Source organism: Lepisosteus oculatus, chromosome 5 (assembly GCF_040954835.1).
Source record: "Lepisosteus oculatus isolate fLepOcu1 chromosome 5, fLepOcu1.hap2, whole genome shotgun sequence".
NCBI lineage: Eukaryota > Metazoa > Chordata > Actinopteri > Semionotiformes > Lepisosteidae > Lepisosteus > Lepisosteus oculatus.
The window spans coordinates 48,873,548-48,897,997 of record NC_090700.1 but is presented as its reverse complement, the minus strand read 5'-3'; the positions used below and the strand labels follow the sequence as shown (position 1 = coordinate 48,897,997).

The 24,450-nt window shown below is 39.9% G+C and overlaps 2 protein-coding genes across 3 annotated transcripts; both read left to right on the top strand.

Annotated features, from left to right (window-relative positions):
- The first annotated feature begins 1,460 nt into the window (after positions 1-1,460).
- Positions 1,461-4,282, top strand: LOC102691471 (relaxin-3 receptor 1-like). Its single transcript, XM_015343080.2, has one exon. It carries the CDS (start codon positions 1,615-1,617, stop codon positions 2,857-2,859), a length of 1,245 nt encoding a protein of 414 aa, XP_015198566.2. The 5' UTR covers positions 1,461-1,614; the 3' UTR covers positions 2,860-4,282.
- Positions 4,283-8,963: 4,681 nt separating this feature from the next.
- Positions 8,964-23,856, top strand: morf4l1 (mortality factor 4 like 1). Of its 2 annotated transcripts, none has more exons than XM_006628761.3 (12): positions 8,964-9,126; positions 12,931-12,977; positions 14,913-14,980; positions 15,243-15,329; positions 15,898-15,978; positions 17,604-17,629; positions 17,997-18,085; positions 18,839-18,940; positions 19,770-19,858; positions 20,376-20,548; positions 21,702-21,786; positions 23,246-23,856. In XM_006628761.3, the coding sequence occupies exons 1-12, from the start codon at positions 9,087-9,089 to the stop codon at positions 23,328-23,330; spliced, it is 972 nt and encodes a 323-aa protein (XP_006628824.1). In that variant the 5' UTR covers positions 8,964-9,086; the 3' UTR covers positions 23,331-23,856. The 2 variants fall into 2 exon arrangements, with proteins under 2 accessions (XP_006628824.1, XP_015198845.1); XM_015343359.2 differs by having other exon boundaries at positions 20,373-20,548.
- Positions 23,857-24,450: the final 594 nt, after the last annotated feature.

Genomic DNA, 24,450 nt, shown 5'->3' with positions numbered 1-24,450 from the left:
TCCGACATATCTGTCCTGCCTTAACCCTGTCTTCGCCCTGTTGCTTAGCGCTCCTACATGGGCAGTACAATACGGTCAGGATGCTTCATCCGAGATTTTGGTGATGAGGCTGTGACGGTGTTAGTCAGGGAATGCAGACACCTCTAAAACTGTAGCATCTCGTCTCATTTGCGTTTGAAAAAAAAATTGCCACTCACATCCTGTAACCTCAATTAAAATTGTTTTCATTGTGGCTTGTCACAGCTTGGCCAGATCAGTTCGCTGTTCCTTCAGCACCCCGAGCACGAAGCCCTGCTGATACCAACTCAAGCAGAAATGTTCTGCAGTCAAAGAGAATTTTTCAAGTTATTCTCACAGAGAGCGCCTCTTGCAGCTCTGAGTAGCTGAGAATCTGCTAATTAGCGAATACACGAGGCCGGCCATTGAAGTACTGCGGCAGACCTGAAAGATCAGTGAAACTGCAGCATGGTGTAGGTCTAAATGTTTTCTTCTTCAATCGCTAATAAGGTATGAGATGTGACATTCGTGATAATAATCCAAATCACCGTAATAAAAAATAATTATTTACTTAAAGGTGAGGTGTATTATTATATAAAAGCAATAACGAGGAATATAGCAACAGAAACTGAAATGGAACAAGTAAAGGTTTATTCCCTGCTGAAAAGAGAAGAAAGGAAACACAACGTTTCGGCTTTGGAGCCAAGAAGGCTCCGAAACGTTGTGTTTCCTTTCTTCTCTTCTCTTTTCAGCAGGGAATAAACCTTTACTTGTTCCTTTGCAGCCTACGTACAGTATGCTGACGCACCTCCCTACTTGAACTACTTCAGAAACTGAAAGGGTCTGAAATACATAATGTTCTAAAACATCCAGTCCCTGGATACTGAAATTATAGTATTTTGTGTCCATCCATAGATAAAGCTGTAGCTTATCCGACTAAATTCTAATTAAAACTGTATTTTGCTAAAGCTTTCTTACAAATTGTAAAGCCTGTTTTACACTCTTTTTTGAATGGGTGTATCCTATGTATTTTCTGCAAAAGGTAGCCAATGCCTAACAAATTCTATTGACACTATGTGTGAAATCACAGTCTCCATCAAACTGTGATATCCGTCGCCTTATTTTTTACAGAACATTTGGCTGTATACAAGGATTATGGATAACTGCATTGACATAACGGTACTCGGTATAGTATATAGTGACTGATGTAATAAACTAGCAGGCATGGCAAACTCTTTGCACATCACCTCTTTCGGAGTTATAGACGCCCCAGCCTGCTTTTATCCTATCTGGTGGGTTGAAGACTTAAGAGCCCGTTTCAGCTTTCTACGCTGCCCGACACCCGTGCCAATCAAATTATACTATCCAACCCCCGCTTACCTGAGGCGGGCTCCGAGAAAGCGCACTTGCATTAAAAAGCTCGTGTTAGAAGCTTTTCATTCAGTAGCAGGTGATCACTGGGTACGCGTGACACAGGGCTGACCTGGGAAAATGGTAAAGAAATGTGAGCCCGTTTCCTTAAAAATATTTTGCCCGTACCTGAAAGTGACAGAGGTGTGGAAAGAAGAAGCGTCAAGATTGTTTTTAGAAAAATAAAAGTTGTAAAGTGCACGGGTGATGTTATCAGTAAACAGCCTGGTGCTGGCGAGAGCACCCTCAGTGGCATTTTTACCTGAAAGGATGGGGGACATTCTCAACTACAGCGACAGCAGGAGGACAACGAACGCTTCTTTGGCAGACCTGCACAAATTCAGCAATTTGGACGACATCGATGTGACGGCGGACGGCAGCCCAGCTCTGAGGATTATGATCTCGCTGGTGTACTCGGTGGTGTGCGCTGCGGGGTTGGTGGGCAACCTGCTGGTCTTTTTCCTCATGAAGGTGAGACAAGGGAGAAAGAAATCCACCATCAACTTCTTCATTATCAACCTGGCGGTCACCGACTTCCAGTTTGTGCTGACTCTGCCATTCTGGGCGGTGGACACCGCTCTGGACTTCAGCTGGCCGTTCGGGGATGCGATGTGCAAGATCATTCTCTCCATCACAGTCATGAACATGTACGCAAGTGTGTTCTTTCTCACGGCCATGAGCATCACCCGTTACTGGTCCGTGGCCTCGGCCTTGAAGAACCGGAGCCGACAGATCACCTGTTCAGTGAAGTGGGTGAGCGCGCTGCTGTGGGTCTCGGCCACCGTGGCCACGGCCCCAACGGCCATCTTCTCAACGGTCACCACCGTGGCCGGAGAAAAGCTCTGTCTCCTCAGGTTCCCCGATGGTCAGTACTGGTTAGCGCTATACCACCTGCAGAAAATCATGATCGCCTTCGTCATTCCCATGTTGATAGTGTCCATCTGCTATCTGCTGCTCCTGCGGTTCCTCCGACAGCGCAGCATGAACAACAATAATCCAAAACGAAGGTCCAAAGTCACTAAATCCGTCACCATCGTGGTCCTTTCGTTCTTCTTATGCTGGATGCCCAATCACGCCATCACATTCTGGGGAGTTCTCGTCAAATTTAATGCGGTCCACTGGGATAAATCTTACTATATGGTTCACACCTACGTCTTTCCCGTCACGGTCTGCTTGGCTCATGCCAACAGCTGTTTGAACCCTATTCTGTACTGCCTCATGAGAAGAGAGTTCAGAAAGATGCTAAAGGATGTCTTCTGGCGGATTTCGTCCCCTACAATTTCCAACACCTGTCCCATCCGCCCGTTTTCTGGTTCCTTCAAACCTGAGCATGAAGATACACAAGTAGTTATCCCTCTCCACATCATTGAGAGCGAGCAGTGTAGACTGACGTCGGTCTTCAACGGGCGCTGTGACACTTTGCCTTCTTCAAGCGCCCTCATGCAGAAATAAAACAAGAGCGCTCAGAGAGCAGGATCTAATTTGAAAACTCACGAAACAATATGAAGAATACAATCCTCTCGCAAACTCTGATGTACTGTAAAAGGCAACATGAACGCACAAGGCAACGCGCAATTGCGAGACGTTTGTGCTGTGTTCCAAACGAGAAGCGACACCTGATCAGAGTCGCATCAAAGCAGAACTCTGTTTTGAGGAGGAAGGACAGCCGCCGCGGAGTTCAGTGCAGACTCTTACCTGATAAGTAACGAATGTAGCGTTCAAAAGCCAGCAACTAACAAGATCAAAAGACCGGCGTGAAAATGCACGGAAATCTGCAAAAGTATATCTGATTGTAATATTTCATACTGTTATATTTAAGTGTTAACGTGCCAAATTATTCTTCTACTACAGCGTGTCTATTGCAAACATTCGTGTGTCCGGTGTTGCTTTTTCATGACATGTTAAAAGCTGTGATAAGTGCTGTCTAGAAAAGATTCACTGCTTCTGGCATTTAACAACTAGCGCATGTCGGTTTCTGACTTGTCTTTCTCTATACAGTACATATACGACTATACCAAAATAATTTGAACCTTTATTTTCTATCAGTAAAACCCAAAATCGATTAACAGAGGCTTTAAGAACAGCAATCTTAACAAAAAACACACGATCAAACAGTATTTAAATCGAAAAGTTGCATACCCAATATTCTGTTATCTACACGATCTTTTAAAATATACTGGTCTGTTTAATGGCGTCTCTGTTTCACGTATGTAAAACTGTCATTTATCAAGTGAACCTCTAGATTTTTAACCAAGCTTGTTAAAGAATGAGCAACCGCTACAGCATATCAACGAACCCTTCACTGTATGTTCAAACTTTCACATCTTTTTTCTGTAACTGAGGTGAAGTGTTTCGAAAGACAGCAGAAATAAGAAATAATCTGAAGAAAACAATCTGAAATCGTAATATGGGGTAAAAAAAAATCCCCCCAAGAGAATTAGACCAAACAATTAAAGTACGATGTGGGTACATGGGAAAGCGTGAAAATGTTAAGAATTTTATTTTGTAATTAATACTGTCTGGTTATTGGCTTTGCTTTATTAGTTCCAGTGCGAGTACTCTATTAAGTACAGAATGTGCGCCAAAACCACACTTCATATAACCAAAGCATCATAATCACGCAAAGGTAACTCAAATTTCTATTGATCTGTTTACACCTGTGTCTGTACTATTCCTGTTTGGTTTTTTTTTCTGTGAGAGTTCATCTGTTAAGATTGTACCACAACCATTATGTCAATGTTTATGGATCAATTTTATCAAATTTTAGGAGAATGCATCGAAGGTGTAAATCTACTCAAATCAATAAATGTTATAAGAGTCCTTAAAATGTGTAGTCTTTGAAAGTGCGAATCGCCCAAAGAACTCCCTTTGGCCCTTGTTTATTTGACGAGAAATAAAAAGTATATTTAAATATAGCAAAACGGACTCGTTATATTTTGCACGGGCCATGGTTTTGCTGGTTTCTGGACTTTATCAGATCCCAAATACGTCCTTCGAACATTTACTTCCTACAAACAGTTGTTCAAAACGATCCCAATATTATTTTTCGGGTGCTGCGTCTTGTGGCAGCGTGATACCACCTCAACATGGTACTCCCTTACATCTGGCCGAAAGCCGTATTTTGGCCTAGATCTGCACAAACGCATTCCCTAAAGAAATAACTCGATTATCGCTCGAAGAATCGAAGCGACGTGGAAGACAATCGCAGCCTTTATTTTCCTGCAGACCGCGTCTGGTGACTGTGCCACTGCAGAATGGTGACATGAGACCTTTTGGCAGTTGCCAGAAACCATAAGATGTCAGTAAGAGGATGGTGTAATACACACAGAGTGAATTTATTGTGGCATTAAAACTTCTCACCTCTTATCAAAAGGGACTTCTTCAGGCTACCTTGCTCATTGGCCCGAGTTGTGGTGATGGATATTTGAATTGTCTAGTGACATAATGGTTTCACTGATCTCACAGCACAAACCCCGACTTGGAAACTATCAGGCGTAGCAGCGCTCTGCTCAGCGTTTCAGTTGAAACTTGGCATGACATCACGAATCCCGACTTCACAGTTCTTCCGCTTGTACCTCTCATGCCCCCTCTTTACTGGGATTATGAAACCCAGTTGGTGTGAATTTCAATAGGATCGTGCGCTACCAGTTTGATCACAGAATCGAGAAGGTACCTTTTCAGACAGACGCGCACCATTAATATGACAATTCTTTCAATAAAGAGCAAAAAGCTCTGTGAATGGGAGGTGGCATTTCTTATAATCTCATACCGGATTCATCACCTATTTTGATGGTTAACAACACTGGATTGTTTTCCGCAAGGATGATATCCTATACATATTTTCCCTTATCACACACCCGCACAATAAACAGAGCAGGAATCAAGACAGTCTACCTGAAGCGCATCGGATTAATCGGGAAACTAAATCGCGTGGTTCGTTTGTTTTAAACACTTATTTGAAAAACCACTAACCACTAGCCATCTGAAAGCACTCAAGTGGAATATACGCACTGCCCATACCTGTATTATGAGTTAATATTTACGAACAAAGGTGTCAGCTTTGAAAACGAACTTCTTAGCTGTACAACAGCAGCAAACTGAACCTGCTAAAAGTGAAGAAGGCTTTAATCCATCAATTAGATTGGATTGTTTGCGCATTCTCTGCACAAATACAAACAGGATGCCACTGCCTCACGCTGTCAAGAAGGCTCTTACGCTTGCGGGTACTGTCGTTGTTTTTTAACTAGATGTTATTAACGTTACTGTGCTGTTATAATTATCACCATCACCACCCCATCTGAAACTGAAAATGATCTCCGCCGGCGTAAGTACACTATCAAGACGGAAAAGACCCGAGGTTTTCAAGAAACTAGCATGCACACGCGCAATCGCGTCCCATTGTGACCACTATCGCGCTGTATTCTCCGTGTTCATCCATTTCTAATAGCGCGCATTGGAAGCAGTCAAGGAACGGCTCCGCTACTCATTGATTTAAGTGCGTTTGTCTCTTTGGACGCGCTTCTTCGCCTCGAAAGAAGAGAGATCTGTGCGTGACGCGCTTCAACAGCCATAAGCATAAATACCAGAATCACATTTAAAAACAAAAGTTTTCACAGTTACCTGTGTGATGCGAATACAAGCGTCAGTCAAGAAAAAGCAGCTGGCTGACAGCACTGACCCTACAGACACAAAGTAACTGGAGATCGAGCACAGCAGGACTTTTCGTGGGCACGAGAAGTTTGCAAACATACCTGTAAAAGCTCTGCACGAAATACCACCGTGGTTGAAAATAGCATCTCTTTACGCGCACGTGTCTTAATGCACATTTAACCCAGGATTTGGAAGTAATTTCCATGCAAGAACAGCAGAGGCGATTTCTTTCATAAATACGACTGTTTCTTGCGCTCACATCACTGCACATGTACATGCAGTATTTATGGGCACACAATACAGCAACCTTTCCCCTGCCGCTCGCAGCTCCCATTTGATAAATGTTATTCGGGTGCTGGCCTATTACACAGTTGCACTTTCATTTATTATGGTGTTGTGCGGCTTTGAATATAAATCAAATCAACAGAAAAAAAAACATGAATTAAAATGTTCAATGTCTCTGTAAAACAAGAGCCAGTATGCATTCTGGAAAGATTGCTGGTTTCCGCTATTTGCACAGTTACTTTTAGAAATTTGTTGTCGCCTTCAAAGTAATTCCTCCGTTCTAACCTGTGGAGACCCTAGGGGAGTAATAATTTTGCAGTTTACGTGATATACATTCGAGAAAAGCCAAGTGATTTAAACCTGCATACAAAAATAGACAGGTTCCCAATTGGTTAGCCTCTTTTTTTTTTTTAAAGAGATGGAATAAGAATGCTGTAGGCCTCCGTCACAAGGTATAGCAGTTATTTTCTAAAATATCCTGCATGAATAAGTCATTCTTCATCGTTTTCGCAGTTTTAGGTGACTGAGGTTAGAGGTCAGCCTTAGGAACCACTTATATAGGGATCTGAAGTCACCAGGTACAGCCAATCCCGTGATTTCCCTGTGAGAATCCGAAGAATTTAGCTTCCTGAATTCAATGACTCCGCCCCTTGATGACTCACCCGTTCTTCCAACCGCTACTTTGCTACACAGTTCTTTAGCAAGTGGTGGTGATGGTTGGATTCGCACAGCGGTGCACACAGTCAGTTCCAGCACTCCTTTGCTGCGGAGAAAGCCCACTCGGCTACGTTGCGCTTCATTCTGCCTCTGACGTTTGCCAGGATCCTCACTCCCAACTTTGTGTTGTGCTGGATGACAGTGTTCCTCACATTCCACAGTCCTAGTATTGTGAGGGACACTCACTGCCACGGCACACTGGTAGCTTAGCACTGTTCCTACTCCCAGGAGTCGTACAGTGTTTTCCATTCTTCCATGCACCACTTTGGTGAAGGGGCAAATCCAGAACATGTGCTCCGTTGTCTCCTGATAAAACACGTGTCCTAGGGGCAGTGTGTGTTCCTGGTCATCAAGTGTCTGCCAAGGTCCTCTCTGGTCACCAGCCTCGGCTGCACAGCCTTCCATTTGAGGTCCTCCAGCTTGTTTTCCAGTTCTTTGAGTTGAGTCCACTCCCAGGTCTCATTTGGGGTTAGCAATTGTGAACCAGTTCCCCCCTCTGCTCCTTGTATAGGGCTCAGTGGTGCAGAGCTCTGGCCATGTCATGGTCTCGTATCTTTGGTTCCTCTTGACAGCGTGGGTGTGGATTCCTGGTTGCTTTTCTGCTTTTGGCCCCGTGTTTGACCACAGGAGCAGGTGCCTCATCAGGAGGGAGAACCACAGCCTGACTAAGTACTAGTAGTTGTGGCTGATCAGGTCCCATAGTGTCACGATCGTGACCCCCTCCTCTTAAGGACACTCCAGCCCTTCCTTGTTCAGAACTCATCCCCTGCACCTGCCTCCGGTTCCTGCCCCTCGTCCTATAAAAGCCGGGCGCTCACTGTCTTCCGGGCTCTGCACTGGTTTCTGTACCAGGCGAGTCTGGGACCTGGAAGTGCCTGGTCCCGTCAAGCTTTTAAGTTCCTGTTCCTGCCGGTTCCTGTTTTTATTCTGTTTGTCTTGGATGGACCGTCCGGTTTTGGATTTTCGCCTTCTCTTGGATTCCCTCTTGGACGTCTTTCTGGATTGTTTGCCTCGGCCACACCTTCCCCAAACACCAGCGTTCCATGAACACGCCCCCTGTTTTCATTCCCGACTCCCGCAAGCTTTTTCCCCATGTTTTCCTCACTCTACCCCGGATCATGTCGTCTGCATAGGGTCCTAAAAGAACGCTTCCGTTACACATAGTACCAAAAAGAGGCTGCAGGCACACCATGGCAGGGTAACTAAAGCCACAGGATGTCAGATTTCGGCATCACCTTCCAAGTGAGGGTCAGTGACCATGTTTTCCACAGACACAGCTTTGATTTCACCCTGGCAATCCACTCTGTCCATTCACATGGTTATCTAATACGGGTTGTTCTGTGTGTATTAGAGGATGCAATGCAGTCCATTCCAGCATAGGGAGCGAATTACCCGTTTTCAAAATCTATATTTAAAGATCATGCAGAGTGACAACATTGACACTTCACTTTATTTTCCTGAGGTTGTGATTAAAAGTAGGCTATGACCATTTGTTATTTAATCAACGCTATCGGATAATTGTCTTTCTATCAAAGAAAACAAATTACTCTCATTCAGAAGACTTAAAAGGCAAACGCGTCTTGCAAAGCAAAATATATAAAAAAATCTATTCAATCTAGCATTTGTGACAGCACGTGGATTTCTACGTATCTGACAGGATTCTTTGTCTCTTTGTAAATGTAGTTAACCGATCTAGAAAGGGGCATATTTTCGTTAGTAAATAGCAGTTACTGTTTGGAAGATTTAATATTAACACATGTTCCAGATGGACGAACAAGGAAAAGCTATGCAGTGTCTTGATAATAAGGATGCCCAGCTAGTGTAGCTGTTTTTTTTTTCCAAATAGACATCCGAAGGGCGGAACCTAGCGCTAATAGAAAACGAGTCACACGGTCATTTGACGCAGCGCGCAATTCCTGTGCGTCGCTCTAGTGACGCAGAGCGGCGCCTTCACTGTGTCGGGGTGAATTCAGAGCTGGCGATGCTTAAATTTGATTTTTCAGTTATTTTAATAGTTTAATCTGTGAATGGCGCCAAAACAGGACCCTAAGCCTAAATTTCAAGAAGGTAAGGAACGATTTAATCAGTAAAATTTTGGAGTGGAAGCAGGCCTGCGTTTCGCCCTGTGTGTGACTGAGGGGTAGGGCGGCGATTTGCAGTCACTCCACGGTGTTTGTGTAGATAGCAGAACTGAAAAACGCGCTTAAGTAAAGATTAAAACCTTGTTCAAAAAGGAATAAAACTACGAAGGGCCAGGGCGGATTTTTGTTTTTAGCAATTTAGCTAGCGAAATGTTCACTTTCCCAGATTTATTGGGTGCATTTTTCTAAAGGCCTAACATCTATGAGCTAGCTAGTCTTTTTCAAGTAGAGTGATCTATTGTCTTCGTTGAAGAAAAAATAGGCTATAAAATATCTTCTTTTTGTTTGTGTCTGTAATTAGTAATGTAAGGAGAACAATGAGTTTTTCAGCTAAAACTTAAAAGATTTAATTTTGGACTTTGAGTCTTGATTGTCACCGTGTGTTTGAGCGTATTCTTCGTCGAACCCTGCTTGAGAACCATATTTCTTGTCCCTTAAAACAGTCGAATATAATCGATGCTTCTCGTCGTATCTGAAATAAGTTCCGACCTTTACATTAATATCTGTTAGTAATGCTAATTTATGAGCAAATCAGCTTTTCATATATACTTTTCTTAACTTAGGTTTGATAACGTTGCTCTGATAATTCGTCCTTCTTTGGCTAAGGTAATTATTTTAATTTTTTTCTTGATATTTCAGCAAACAATGTTTTACATTTTTTTGCCATGAAGTAAAAAGTTGTAATGTGGAAAAGTCGCGCTTTTTCTTCACATAACGTTTGTATACAGAAATATCACATTGTGCCAGCACGGTGTAACTAAATATAGTTATGTAGCGACTACTTACCTCTTCGAAGCTGTAGCGAGAGAAAGAGAGATGCAGCTTCTTTTGTTGATCTTAACCTGCATGCGATATTCTGACAATTTAAAGGTTCACACCAAGGTATTTCTTCAGAAGCCTCAGTGAGTCGTAGGCCTTCCTGACATGTACCACAGCAAGAGTTTACCAATGGGCACTTAAATCCTTGATTAAAAACAGTACAATAACCCAGATTTGCATTCAAGTCTTGTGGCTTGCCAAAACGTGCCACTTGCGTAGCCCAAAAATCTAGGGTCGGCTCTTTCTTTCTGTTCGATTTGAAACTAAGTGACCTAATACTTTTAAAAGGGGTCCCAGTAAGCGGTTAACCCTCCAGTTTTTTGCGTCTGTGTGAAGAGATCTAGTGTTCTGTGATAGTCTTGCGAACTAAAGTTAACATCAATCAACTTGCAACTAGGAAGCAACAACTGTCTGCTAGATATTAGCAGTGCTTTGTAAACCTTGGTGAGTCTCTGGTACTTAATCACTCTTATAAACATGAAGATACACTAAGGTGTATCTTGTTTTCTTAGCAGTACATTATTTAAACTTGGGAACCATAATAATTAATAATAATAATTGCTTACACTTATATAGCGCTTTTCTGGACACTCCACTCAAAGCGCTTTAGAGGTAATGGGGACTCCCCTCCACCACCACCAATGTGCAGCCCCACCTGGATGATGCGACGGCAGCCATAGAGCACTAGTACACTCAGTAAGGCTTATCCGCATAAGGCTTGCATCAGTTTCCCTATCCTAGTCCAAATGGAAAACTCTCTTGTGGTTTGTGCTCTGAGTTCTTAATCACAGAACAGTTAATTTATTTTCTGTCTGGGGGCCATTTTTAAATTTGCTTTCAGATTTTAAACGGTCAAATGGAATTTGTAATTGGTGTCAGACCTGTAGTAATGTCTGAAACTCCCTAATTTTCTTGTTTCCTGGAATGTAACCAATCAGATCTCTAGAAAAAGGGGGAAAAAAGCTCTTAGTGGGAGAGTTTAAGTCAGTGTCATATTTGCTTGTCAGTTCATTATAAATGACTTATTAGGTGTTCAGAGAAAAACAAGTGTAAGCAATGCAGGAGAGGCTCTTTGTGCTGACGTTATTGAAAACAGTATGCTGTATTTAAAGTAGTGTATGTTTTAAACTCATACCGAAGGCAGAAACAAATTAACGAAGTCGTAAGCAATCAAATCAACTAAAGGTAAGAGCATAAGTACAATTACAAATGACACCAGGTCAATCGAACCATCTAGCCTGAATAGAAACATGGTGGGAACTGCTGGCTAAATGCAATGTGAGTAACCCAAGAAAGAAATTAAATCCAACTAGAAATACTGTGTAAAAATAAGAAGGCTGCATGATGTTTTAAGACTTAGGTATATTTGTATTGGGTACATTTACTTGAAATATAGTTCTGAATATAGTGTGTGCGTAGCCCATATGGTTAATATTTGTCTTAAGAAATGTACAGGCAGTGTGTCTGTATGTTAGCAGCATAATGATTAGGGTTTTTGTCTCCTGAGTGGAGGGTTATGAGTTCAAATCCAGGGTGGGACTGGTTTTGTACTCTTGAGCAGGTACTTCACTGATAATGCTCCACTAAATGTCCAGCTGTATAGATAAGTCGCCAGGTTTCCACTGGAAGTGAGAATGTTGTGCATGTAATTAGCTGGTGAACTAAAGGAACGAATTATGGTGAAAGGAATGTCTGAGAAGTGCCTGCATGTAGAGGTTTCAATTATGCAGTCTTTCCATCTTGAAGCAGATTACAGTTCACTGTAAGCTATATTTAAATGTGTATGGATGTTTTACAAGTATGTAGTACTGCATCTATACATATATGGAAATTAGACTTTTCTAAACAGACACTCGGATTTAAAAGAACACCAGCCTCATTGATGTCGGCAAGTTTGGTTTCAGTTTGCCGTATATGAAGACGGTATAGAAATTAGACAAGTCAGGGGCCACGGCCTACCTTACTGCACCCTGTCCCTTGTATCATGAGCACAGAGCCTTAAAAATGAGTATAACTGGAACACTTTCAAAAGGATTGATTGAGTTCTTGTTCTGAGTTTTGTGGACATCCCATGAATGAGTTGCAGTCTCTTTTACAAAATGTCCAATTACTTTGCTGTACTACCAAATATTATCTAATTGTTTTATTAATGCTTTGTATTATTCCAAAATAAGGAAGCTTGTTTTATTTACAAACCTAGTTCTTTCCGTCTGCAAATGTACATCTACCATACTAGAGTTTAAGCAGTTTTGTGTGTAGACCACATAAGCAGAATGTCATGTTTTGTTACATGGAAAAATAAAGGTACACACATTTTTGGCAGACAAAATCACATCTGTTTATTGCAGGTGTGCAATATTTAGCTGTTATTGTACTTGAGGTCAGCACACAGCAAATGTCTTGCTACAGCATTATTTTCCTACTTTCTTCTACTTAAAATGTGAGTCTGTAATGAGACTTTCTGAGCATTTTTCTTTTTCTGAACAAATGCAAATTCCAAGTTCCAGAATCTGATTTGTTTTAAGGGACATCATTTCCGTTGTTCTCAAGCAACGTGTGACTGAAACACTAAGTAATGATCAAATTCTGAACCTTACACAGGCAGTGCATCAAAGTAGACCGTTGCCTACAGGAAGAGCCAATCTCTGAAGTTGAAACTGAAATTCTGATGACTGCTGTTACAGATGTATAATCTATACTAAAATGTCTTTCTAAGTCTACATTACAATTTTGTAGAAGATTTTGCAAATTGTTCTTGTGGGATTACAATTACAGTAACTTAATTTGCTAAAAACTGCATTTGATTGTTTTTATCAAACTGCCATCAGAAACAGAGGAGTCTGTTTTACCACTATGTTGATAAAATTTCTATCTCAACTTAATCTCAATGAATTTCCCTTTTGCTTTGCAGGTGAACGAGTTCTGTGTTTTCATGGGCCATTGCTCTACGAAGCTAAGGTACGTGTGTTACTGTTGTTCTGAATCGTGATTCTATAATACAAGCTTCATAATAAAAAAACCCCTCTTGTTTTATATTTTAAGTATAAAAGTGATGGTTTTAGGGTCTTAAAGGGGCTTTGTTCTTCAGGATACTCTACAGAGTTATGAATTTTATTTATGCTAATATAGTTTTATATGCACGTTTCCTGCCCTAATGTGTTGAATGTTAAAGAAAATTGTGAATAATATTAGCTTCTGTAATTATTGTAACATCCTTAGTAGAAACATGACCCTACTCCTAAGCCAGTTCATAATATTGCAAAACAATTACTGTGTGTGTATGTTACACCTAAGACTTATCTCTTAAGAAGTGTCAGGGTGAGGAATTGGGAATGAGCAGTTTTAAGCACATTGTTACAGAATATGAACTGACAAAGAATTCAATTCTCTTTCATCTTGGGTGGGAGCTTTTTAAAGAAATGATCACAATTATGTTTAGCACTGTGTTCTCATGTCTTTATAACTTGAATGCTCTGTAATAAAGTTTTCTGATATTTTTGTACAAGTTGAGCTGAGCTAAAAAGTCTGCTACATTAAAAAAGGAAAAGGACGTATTTTACATAAACATATTACATTGTTTGCACCTTCTAAAACGTATATTTTAAAACCTCAATATCTGACCCACTTCTCACTTGCATTTCCTTGTGCAGGTACTAGAACATACTATTGTACCACAGCTTAAGCTCTTGCTGTGAACATTTCAAACCCTTTCAGGCTGACTTTAGATAATTACAATAGATGTGCTATTTTTACAGGTACTTATGATCTCATAGAGCCTATACGGATGAATTGTCTTAATTCTTGAAGATCTCAGTGCTGCATTCAATGTTGAAATCATTCATTGGTAGGATAGTTTTTTACATCTCTGGTCCAGCCCTTAAATGGCTGGAATCTTATCTCATTGAGCATCAACATTTTTATTTATTTTTTTAGATTTAGTTCTGAGGTTGGGTTGGTTACACCTGGTGTTCCACAGGGCTTATTACTGGGCCTTCTGCTATTCAGTATATGTTCACCCTTGGTCAAATACAAAAAATTATATACCATTTAGTAACATAAAATACAGTAGGTGATGCTTAACTCCGTCCACACTAAACCTAACACCAAGGTCGTAGTAAGCACAGAGATGACAATTTTTTAAATTATGATAATACATTGGTGGTGGTGTTGGGTTTCTCTCCCCAGCCGAACAAAATCAATGCTGTAGCCTTATCAGTTGATGGCACTTTTCTTGAGTTTTAGTCCAGCGTGAAGTATTTAATGGTGATCTTCTCTCCTGTATTGATTTTTTTAATCTTGTGGTGATATTGTAAAGAAGTGTTGCTAGGCTGTGTCCTGTGCTGTCTTTGTCTTGTGGAAAAACTGGTTCATGCATTTATTTTTTCTGGGCATCCTTATTAGAATACCCTACTTGCAGCATTCACTACTAAGAGTAACTGCTCTAAAATTACAGTATGTTTAAAATATGGCAGCTAGAATCCTGATTGCACAAGTGATATCACTGTCTTGGAGTCCTTGCATTGGACCAGTTATGTTGATTTAAAAAAATTCTGCTTATGTTCATGACTGGCTTTGCATGGCCCCAGTATCTCGATTCGTATTTTTCTTGGGTGTACATATTATCTCTTCTGTTCTGTAGGTATTGGGATCCTTTGTTGCTTTACCACAAAGCACTACAAAATCATCCCAAAACATTTGAGTTTCCTTCACATTGTGTGGTTTAATGTCTACCATAAGAGCTTATCACAAAAAAGCCTATCTTTTGTATCAGAATGCACTAGAGTAATCTGATTTTGATTTCAAGGTTTTGTGCTTGTGCAGTATATACATATGCTGTGTAATTCATGAATGTGGAACCATATTACTGATTTACCTTTTGTCTTCTGATTGCAGTGTGTAAAGGTTAATATCAAGGACAAGCAAGTGAAGTACTTCATTCATTACAGCGGATGGAATAAAAAGTGAGTTATTTACTTATTGGTTCTATTGTACGTGCTAATTGTTCCAGCAAGTTTATTCTTTTAAATCCGCTCTTTCTAAAGCTCGGACAAGCATTATAGTTCATCCAGACTTTGTCTGCACAAAATGCAATTATTCTTTACATAAAGAATTTTGCATAATTGAAAGGACAACTGTTGAGCTGTTAAATCTTTCCCTTTATAAATGCATGATAATGGAAGCCGGTATAGACATTATTTTTCTATGGCAATTCTTTTCTTCCAGTTGGGATGAATGGGTTCCTGAGAGCAGAGTGCTCAAATATGTGGACACGAATCTACAGAAACAAAAGGAGCTTCAAAAGGCTAATCAGTGAGTTTTTGTGGCATACTTTTTGTTAAACCAAATGTGGTCTGAAACAGTCTAAGAACTTGTTAATTTCAGTGATAGAATACTATGTCTGAAATATACCAAAATCAAATGGTGACACTACACCATTAATTTTGAACTAGTTCAGGTGGGTAGCTGCGTCAGCATGCGTAGGCTGCAAAGGAACAAGTAATAGGTTTATTCCATGCTGAAAAAGGAAGAATGAAAATGCAACGTTTCAGCCGTGGAGCCTTCTTCAGGTGTGAGAAACATCCTATGCATATTTGTTGCCTTAATAGAAAATTCGTAAAACATCAGTTGGAGTGTAGAGTGGTTTACATGCCTAATACGGCAACTACATTTTATTTCTGTAACATTTTATAACTATTTGCTCGAGCATTAACAATTCAGCATTTCTACAGAGGTCTTCTGTAGATAGCAATAGCAATTATGTCTACATCAGAGATTTTTGACTCTGAATGAATGTTTGAGTAGTTAACATGTTCACCTTCTATGATGTTGGTCTTGGCTTTTAATGCCTCTGTAATTGCTTGCTCCTTTCTTTCCTTAGGGAACAATATGCAGAGGGAAAGATGAGGGGTGTAGCGCCGAGCAAGAAGATTGCTGCTGTGCAGCAAAAAAATGTTGAATTGTGAGTAAAATGTCCCTTTTAATTACTACAAATTGAAAAGCAAATATCCAGCCTTTTTTATCAAAGAAATTCTATTCTTATTAAATATTAGTTGTTTGTACCTTTAACTGTCACTTAAAAGGTCTTTATTGATGCCTTTTGATTTACCAGTGTAGCAGGTCAGATTATGATACTCTGAGGCATTTCAGCGCTTAGATAGATACTTTATTGATCCCGTGAGGGAAATTGCAGTGCAACAGCAGCTTAACACAGACAACACATACAGTACAATAATAATAATAATCATACAATACAATCAGTACAGTGAGGGGTGCACTAAAAGAGTTACTCACAGTCCAGGACACACAAAGAACAAACTAGAACAGAACAGTACGCACTTAAAGAAATCAGTGTGACTGTGAGAATCTGCTGCCAGGAGGGTAATGGTGTTTGGTTGGGGTAGAGGAGTTGGATGAAGCTCTTTGATGGTGTGGGTTTGTTTAGCTTTATAGAAATGAAGGATTAAAAAAGATTAAGTTCTTGAACTGGAATGGTAAAGAAGCCAGCCTTTACATGTTTACTGTGTTTTTACACTGCTTGATAAGTGATTTGTGTCTATATGTGGTCATAGTTTAAACTGGTTTTGCTGTAAATTAAAAACCCTGGAGTATCACTGGCAGCTATTTTGTGCTGAATCCCAAGGAACAAAATGTTAATGTTCTGGGCTTCAGTTTCAAAACAATAGGATGCTGATCTGTCTGCATCATTACCCACATTAATTTACAGTTTGAACCTGGCAGCTGGTGATCAGGTTGAATCGGGCAGCTGGTGCTTGTTTTAGTCAGTTCAGTGAAGAATTTCTGAAATGAAGCTATCTGACGTCTCTGCAGCTCCCCATTTGCCTGTTTTAAAAACTAGAGTGTGACATCCTGAAATTTGGTGAATCAGCACTCTAGTTGCAGAGGTGATTGGTATACGATGGGCAGGATGTTATGCCTTCATTCATTTTGTTTTCAGTTTTATCTCTGTAGGTCTCAGACATCAGCCAGATGTCAGATACTGACGCTGTCTGTGCTGTGTATCTGGGTGGAATTTTAAATTGATATTGAGTGCAGCTGAGTGAGAGAATAAGGGTCTTCAAAGTTGTACGGCTTCACAGATTAACAATTGATCTTAATGAATATCCCCAGTTGCTTTCTTTACCACCCATGATGTGCTTATCTACTGTTTTTTTTTCTGTGAAACACTCATTTAAGGACTTCTCTAACAGTGTTTAAAACCGATGCTCACTCTTCCGAGGGTAGCATTACAGAAAGTATCCTCTGTGATAGCATTGTACACATACAGTAGCCTCTATAATTTTAATTGATTTCTATTTACAAATTTGGAAATAGAGAAAATACATTGTGATTTTTTTATTTTTAATGTCATGCTTAACTACAACACAACCAACATTTAAATGTTTTCTTGACAAATGTTTTAGCTGCAAATTATGCATCTGTATGTAGAGGTGTTGAAAAAGTATTCAAATAGTAAAAAAAAATGAATCTTGTGGCCTACTGGAAGTAGCTGGTTCGTGTTGGGAAGAATGTTTTTTCTCCATTGCTAATGTTTCTGTTAACCAACATTCATCTTTCGTTCCACAGGAAAACCAAAAAGAACAAGCAGAAAAGTAAGTGTTTTTTGCTTTTCTTGGACTTTTAATGACTTTCCAATTTCCTTTTGTCATAAAGAATAATTAATCTATAATCTATCTAGTTTATCATTTGATTAAAAAATTAGGTATGTTTTACATATTAGGTATTAACATTAATTTAAAAAATCGTTATTTTATTACAGCTCTGTATCACCTGTAGGAAAACAGTCATTAATTGGAAGGTAAAAATAGGTACCCAAGATAACTTTGTCAGAGAAAAACCACGATTAATTCTGTAAAAAATAATTTTATTAGGTAACGCTTTGCTTGCTTGATTGCAGAAAAGCGTTAGTTTTGTGACAGAAATGTACTCACGATTCTGGCATTGACTGTTGTCTGACAGCACCAGGAGCTGGCGAAGGGACCAGCTCTGGGGAGATGCCTCAGCCCCCCAGAAAGAAGAGGGCACGTGTCGACCCTACAGTTGAGAGCGTACGTTTTTTTTGTTTCCTCCAAGATTTTAATCTGTAAAGTCTTTCTAGTATAATCTCTTGGTGGTCTGTAACTCGTTTTATCGATCTCTTGAAGAACAACCTGCTTAAGATACTGGGAAACTGAACAAGAATGTTGAAAATTTCTTTGCAACCAATTTATTTTAATGATGCAAAGCAAGAGGTCCATTAGTACCATGTCAAGCAAGAAGAAGAATTTGTTGTTTGTGATTTTTATTCATTCTGAACATAATTCATCTTGGATCTGCTTTTTTGTTCATCCAGTACAGAGCACTAGATAGGGGTCATGCAAATGTGCTTTTAAACTTTTTTTCCCCATAATCTTTACGGCTTAACATGTAAACAGAAAGCACCCCGGCTAGCTCTGTTAGAGCATGAGACCCATAATCTCAGGGTAGTGGGTTCGTGTCCCATGTCGGGTGCCAGGTCCTCCATGTTGGAGGTTGGGCACAAGGCTAACAACCCTGTCCCATAATTAATGTTAAGGTAACCGCAACAGGATGTTGCTGCCCCTGTGTGATGGAAGGCGTAACAGGCGAACATCCATCCATGTAAACAGAGCTTATGTATGATGTTGCTTCACAGCTTTCTCAATATGTAGTAATTTCACCGCACGTCTAGTCTTTTGACAGAATACAAAAGACTTCAGTATGGTTTCTGTTTTTCATAATGGCTAATGATGACAGAGTTTTGAGAATAATAGTTTGTCGCAAACCCTTGCCTGTATTTGCAGGAAGAAACGTTTATAAACCGAGTGGAGGTGAAGGTGAAGATCCCAGAGGAGCTGAAGCCCTGGCTGGTGGATGACTGGGACCTGATCACCCGACAGAAACAGGTGAGGAGGAGCATGTTGATGACCTAGGTGTCACTTCTTCACTGCTCATCCCACTGCGGTTATTCTGTCCACTTTTCTCTCTGGACCGTTGGAAGTGCGGGACTGTTATGTCTGTTTACAGCTGTGAAATGCATACAAGGTGTTTTCCTACCTAGTTTGGAAAAGATCACTGTTGAGAATAATTAAGCTGGAACCCAGGCATGGTTTGGCTGGTTATTCGAAACATCAACAATAAAAATTGTTTTGTATCGGTGTAAGGGTGGTCTTGGCTTAATGGAGGGACAAGGAGTGGGCCGCTTTCCCCTCAAGGTCAAGCAGGTTCACAAGCAAGACAAACCAATCCAGCTGAATAATGCCTGGTCCTCAAATTTCATTCTTATTCTCTTTTTAGAATAATCCAGTCATACTTTTAACCTCATTCTCATTAGTTCAAAAGTCCAGGTTGATAAAAGCTACATGTAGTTCAAAATTAATAAGGAAGAAGTTACAGGTTTATTCCATATTGAAAAGAGAAGAAAGAAAACAACGTTTCGACTGTGGAGCCATTTTCAGATGTGGGATCTCACAACTGAAGAAGGCCCCATGGCTGAAATGTAGCGTTTTCTTTCCTCTCTTTTCAGCATGGATTAAACCTGTTGCTTGTTCCTTTGCAGCCTACGCATGCTGACACAGCTACCCACCTGAACTAGTTCAAAATTAATGGTGTAGTGTCAGGAGGGGTTATTCTGGGTCAAATAGAGCTGCCTTCATGTGTGTGGATGAGGGGTGAGATGTTGGACCTTCATTAGCTTTGTCCTGGTAACAAAATCTTGTTCACTTTACCTTCCAGCTTTTTCACCTGCCTGCTAAAAAGAATGTTGATTCTGTCTTGGAAGACTATGCAAATTATAAGAAATCAAGAGGAAACTCTGACAATAAGTAAGTGAAGTTAGTCCACTTGTATTTTTCTGTTAACTTGTATATGGTTCAGACTGTTATGTTTGTCTGAAAACATGCATAAGGGTAACTCATGCAATATTTAAAGGTTTCTGAAAGTAGTTTTTAATGTTTGAGGTCATTAGAAAAAAATGTGCTGTTCACATTGTTAGAAAACAGAAACTAAGAACCAAAAGTTTTAATGTGATGAGCCTTTGGATATTTTAGCAAGAACACGTCTAATTTATTCTGTAAAAGAAATGCTTACGTCAAGTTGTATTAAAGAAAGTTTGCCCTGTGGGGGCATTCATTAGGATTTAGAAGGGAAAGCAGTTTTTCTCGGTGTACAGTGAGAAAGTAATGTTGCTGTGGGGGCGAACACATGATTGACTTGGTCATGAGTTGTGTGTTGTGGTTTGTGTCTCTGCCTCCAGTAGGGCTGTAGCGTTGTTGCAGCTGCCCTTGAAAGGCTTTTTCACAATGGCCAGGATTTTTCAACATTCCCTCCCTTTCCGAGTAGGGAGTACGCAGTCAACGAAGTGGTGGCTGGGATCCGGGAATACTTCAATGTGATGCTGGGCACTCAGTTGCTATACAAGTTTGAAAGGCCGCAGTATGCAGAGATACTGGCCGACCACCCCGATGCACCCATGTCGCAGGTCTACGGAGCACCGCACCTTTTAAGGCTTTTTGGTAAGTGATAATTTCAGTCATGATTTCAGCTGGAGGTGTAGAACGTCTGCTGCTGTAGGTTTGGTTTTTCTTGGGACCTGAAGTGTGGCATATTTTTTTAGTTTAAAGATCGTCAAGACTGAAGCAGCTGTTTGGCTTGCATCAGGAAGAGGATAATCTGCGTCCATTGTGATTTGCCAGTATGTTATGAAATTATAGAACTGTAGTTTAGCAATGGTTATGTACGTGAGGTGAATATGTTATTTTCATATTATACGTTTTTAGTGATTATTTTAATTTGATGCTGTTAACTTTCTGTTTTTTTTAAACAGGCAGTAACGCTTCTAATGAACACTATTGATGATTCACCTTAATTTGTGTCTTCATTTAAAATGTAAAATGAGCGTGCCTGAAGCATGTTGGCTCCTGTTCTAAGCAAAATGCGAGTTGCTCATTAGTGTTCAACTTTATGAAGGGTCTTTATAAGAGAATTAACTTATGCCTATCATCATTAAGAAGAGAGAAGTAAATAGAATTGAATTTAAATGTATTTAACAAACGCCTACAATGTACGAATCCCATTGAATAAATTATTTCTCATCGGGTACTGAATACATGGACACTGGAAGTTAATGTTCTGAATAGTCTTTCTCGAGGGGTTGCTGTTTCACTCTATTCCAAATCTTTTCCCTCAGATAGCTGTTTTAAAGCAGTCATAGATGCATGCTTTCTTTCTGGACTTCAGAATTCTTTAAAGTTTTTCTCCTTCCCCACATTTCTGCTTTTTTGATGCTTCAGACTTACATAAAAGTAATCGGTTATTTATGTTATGTAATTTCTCAGAAGTGCCTTGTTCAGAGAATCCATCTGAATTTCTCAGAGTGGAGGTGAGGGCAAGTGGTAGAGAGTTTAGTATAGCCAGCTGACCACACATTAGTAGCAGCAGTTATTCCTGTTAACAGAAGCTGAGAAAGTCAAACAGACTGGTATAGCTGTCTATTCATTTGCAGCTTTATGAGCCTGCATTCACTGTGGAGGGTAATTAGATGTAGTTTGATAGGAAGTAAAATTGTCTGCTCACATGGAGGCTAATGCACTATAAAACATGCATTTAAATTAGTTTATTCAATTTAGTAACTAAGCTGTACACATGATTGCTTTTTTTTTCCAACAGTGCGAATTGGAGCAATGCTGGCCTATACACCCCTTGATGAAAAGAGTCTAGCTCTGCTTCTGAACTACCTGCAAGATTTCTTAAAGTAAGCAGTTCTTGGTGAAATCTTTATAAGACTTTTTCTGCTAGGCTAGTTAAACTGCTGCATGATTGAAACTCCTTTTCAAAACTTTATGCATTCAAACTGAAGAATAATAAACTGCACTAGATATGGCCCCCTAAGTTAGTCTTGTTTGCATCTGCCATGCTCTGTAAAGAACATCCTAGCTGAAGTTTTGTCTAAAATACCGTTGTTTACAGGATCATGAGATGAAGCAAAGATTTAGTACCTCAGTTTGCCTTGTAATGAGAATTGATGAGAAAAGGGGGTTTTAAAGCAGAGTTGAATCTTCAGCTAGTAATAAGTTGAATTACTCATCAGAGCAAATTTTGTTAGCTTTTTGAGGTGTCATCACTTCTGTGCGTCATTACTGTTTAGTCTAGCAGAATATTCAGCTTCGGAAGAAAATATACAGTATTTTATCCATATAACAGCTTTATTTTTTTTGGGTAAGCATACCAGTTGGATTTGTACAAAGAAATTGCAGTTAGTATGTGGTCATCCTCTATAATTGAAAAGGGGGGTTGGGAAAGCATGGAGTCATCTTCCTAAATCCCACTGACCCATTATTTTTCATATTTAGCTTTTTGTGGAAAAAATATACAGCTTTGTATTGTTCAAGGTAGTGAAGGTATTGTTTACCTCTTCAAAGTAATACGGCTGTCTGATAGAACTCAAGAGGGCTGTGACCATTTTGTTTTGTGACTGTGTCAAAGAGCAAGACCCTTTAAGGTTAGTTAATGACCTGCTCTCTTATGTGCCTGAGTAGGTAAAAAACTAGTTTCCCTTCTTTGTGAAGAACACTGCAGTGGAGCACATGCATGGGAAAGCCGCATGCACCTGAGACCATTGTCCTTGTATGTTCACTTGAATTCCAATAGCTTTGGATATTTAAAAAAGTAAATCGATGTGTTCTGTCTGTCAAAGTGTTTTCATTTGTTGCCTTTAACACCTATTGAGATTTTTCTCTGGGCCTTTAAGTTGGTGCTGAAATTAAGACAATTTAGTGTTGTAACTGGAGGAACTTCCATTATTCATTTCCTGAAAGGAAGGCTGTTTGATTGAAAAGGCTTCATTGTCTAAACATAGCAAAATAATCTTCCTGCCTGAATATTACTACACACCTAATTTGAGCTTATAACATTTTTGAAAGCAGTTGTTTGAATACAAAAATAATATATTCTTGGAGAAGTATAATAGAGTGTAATTTTAAGTAATGAATCTTTAAAAGTATCACAATTTATCTCAATTATTTCTTTCAATGTTGCACTGGCAGGGTAGCAAATGATTGCGTGCCAGTTTATTGCCACCTCTGTAGGAGTTCATAAGGAACAGCTTTTGAGTAATCTTCTTAAGAACCATGGTGCTTTACAAAGTTCTTTTGCTCTCCATCAATTTTCCTTTAATGGAATCCCATTCATAGCTTTATTTTTTTGTATTGCAGGTATCTAGTGAAGAATGGCTCTGCTCTATTTAGTGCCAGTGACTATGAAGTAGCTCCTCCAGAATACCACAGGAAAGCGGTTTGATCCTGTCTGATCATGATGGTTTTTTGAGGATCTTTGTTGTGGATGCAAGTACATATGTTTCTCACCTCCAGTGTTTTCTAGACCACAGGTAATGGTTTTGACCTTTGAAAACACCTTCACGGAGGAAAAAGACATTAAATCAAGGTCGGGCACTGGCCTAGAAGAGTGTGCTGGATAGTGTGACATAACTTCAGTGATGTGCAGACCTCCAGTGTGTCCGCTGATGGCTGTTGCAAGGTTTGGCCGACTAATGGAAATTGGCATTTTCTGTCACTATTAGTTGGACTATTTACACGTCCACCTCGTAAAATTTCACACCGTTATCTTGGAAATGTATCATTTACTGCTGTTCTGAAACCAGCAAAGAACTTTGTCTATTTCTTTCATACACTTTTCGCTCATAAAAGTGTGGTGCGAAACCAAGGACTTCACCGTGATACAATTAAAAGGGATTTTTATCAAGACACCAGATACACTTTTTGATGACAGTTGTGATACTGTATATAATAAAACATTGATACTTGTTTCTCATGTGTAAGTTCTGCTTCATGTCAGTTTTGTGTTTAGTGTGTGATTGGTTTCAAAGGCTCTGCTTCTCTGATTTTTGGGCATAGTGAAAAAGGACTAAGGAACTTTGGTCAAAACCCCAAATCCTGAGGCTGGCCTCGCCATTGGCTACTCCCGTATAAGGACTGCTGTCATACGTCTCCTTCTCTTCCCCGTTTCTGTCTTTCCTTTGTCCCCCTCTAGAAAGACTAAACTGGTTGGGATGTGAGTCAGAACAAGGCTGAGGCGGAGGGGACTGTTTGTCAATTCTTGTTTTTCTGATCACTCCAAACATGCCCACCATGGCAGATGCACTGTCTATTGTGTTTCTTTTCTTCCTCTTCAGTCCCAACCAGCTCAATTAACACGTGATCTGTAGAAGGTTGCTAAAACGTTACTTACCAGGGAGTGTAACCAGAGAGTATTATTATGATTAAGTTCATTTTTTCCCAGTGTTGTCATAACACCTTTTCAAGTGTGAGCACTGCAATGTCTGATTCAAACTCAGTAATTCTACTTGGCATTTCCAGATGATATTCTGCAGTTCATCACTTATGTCAAAGCATTCCCTGTT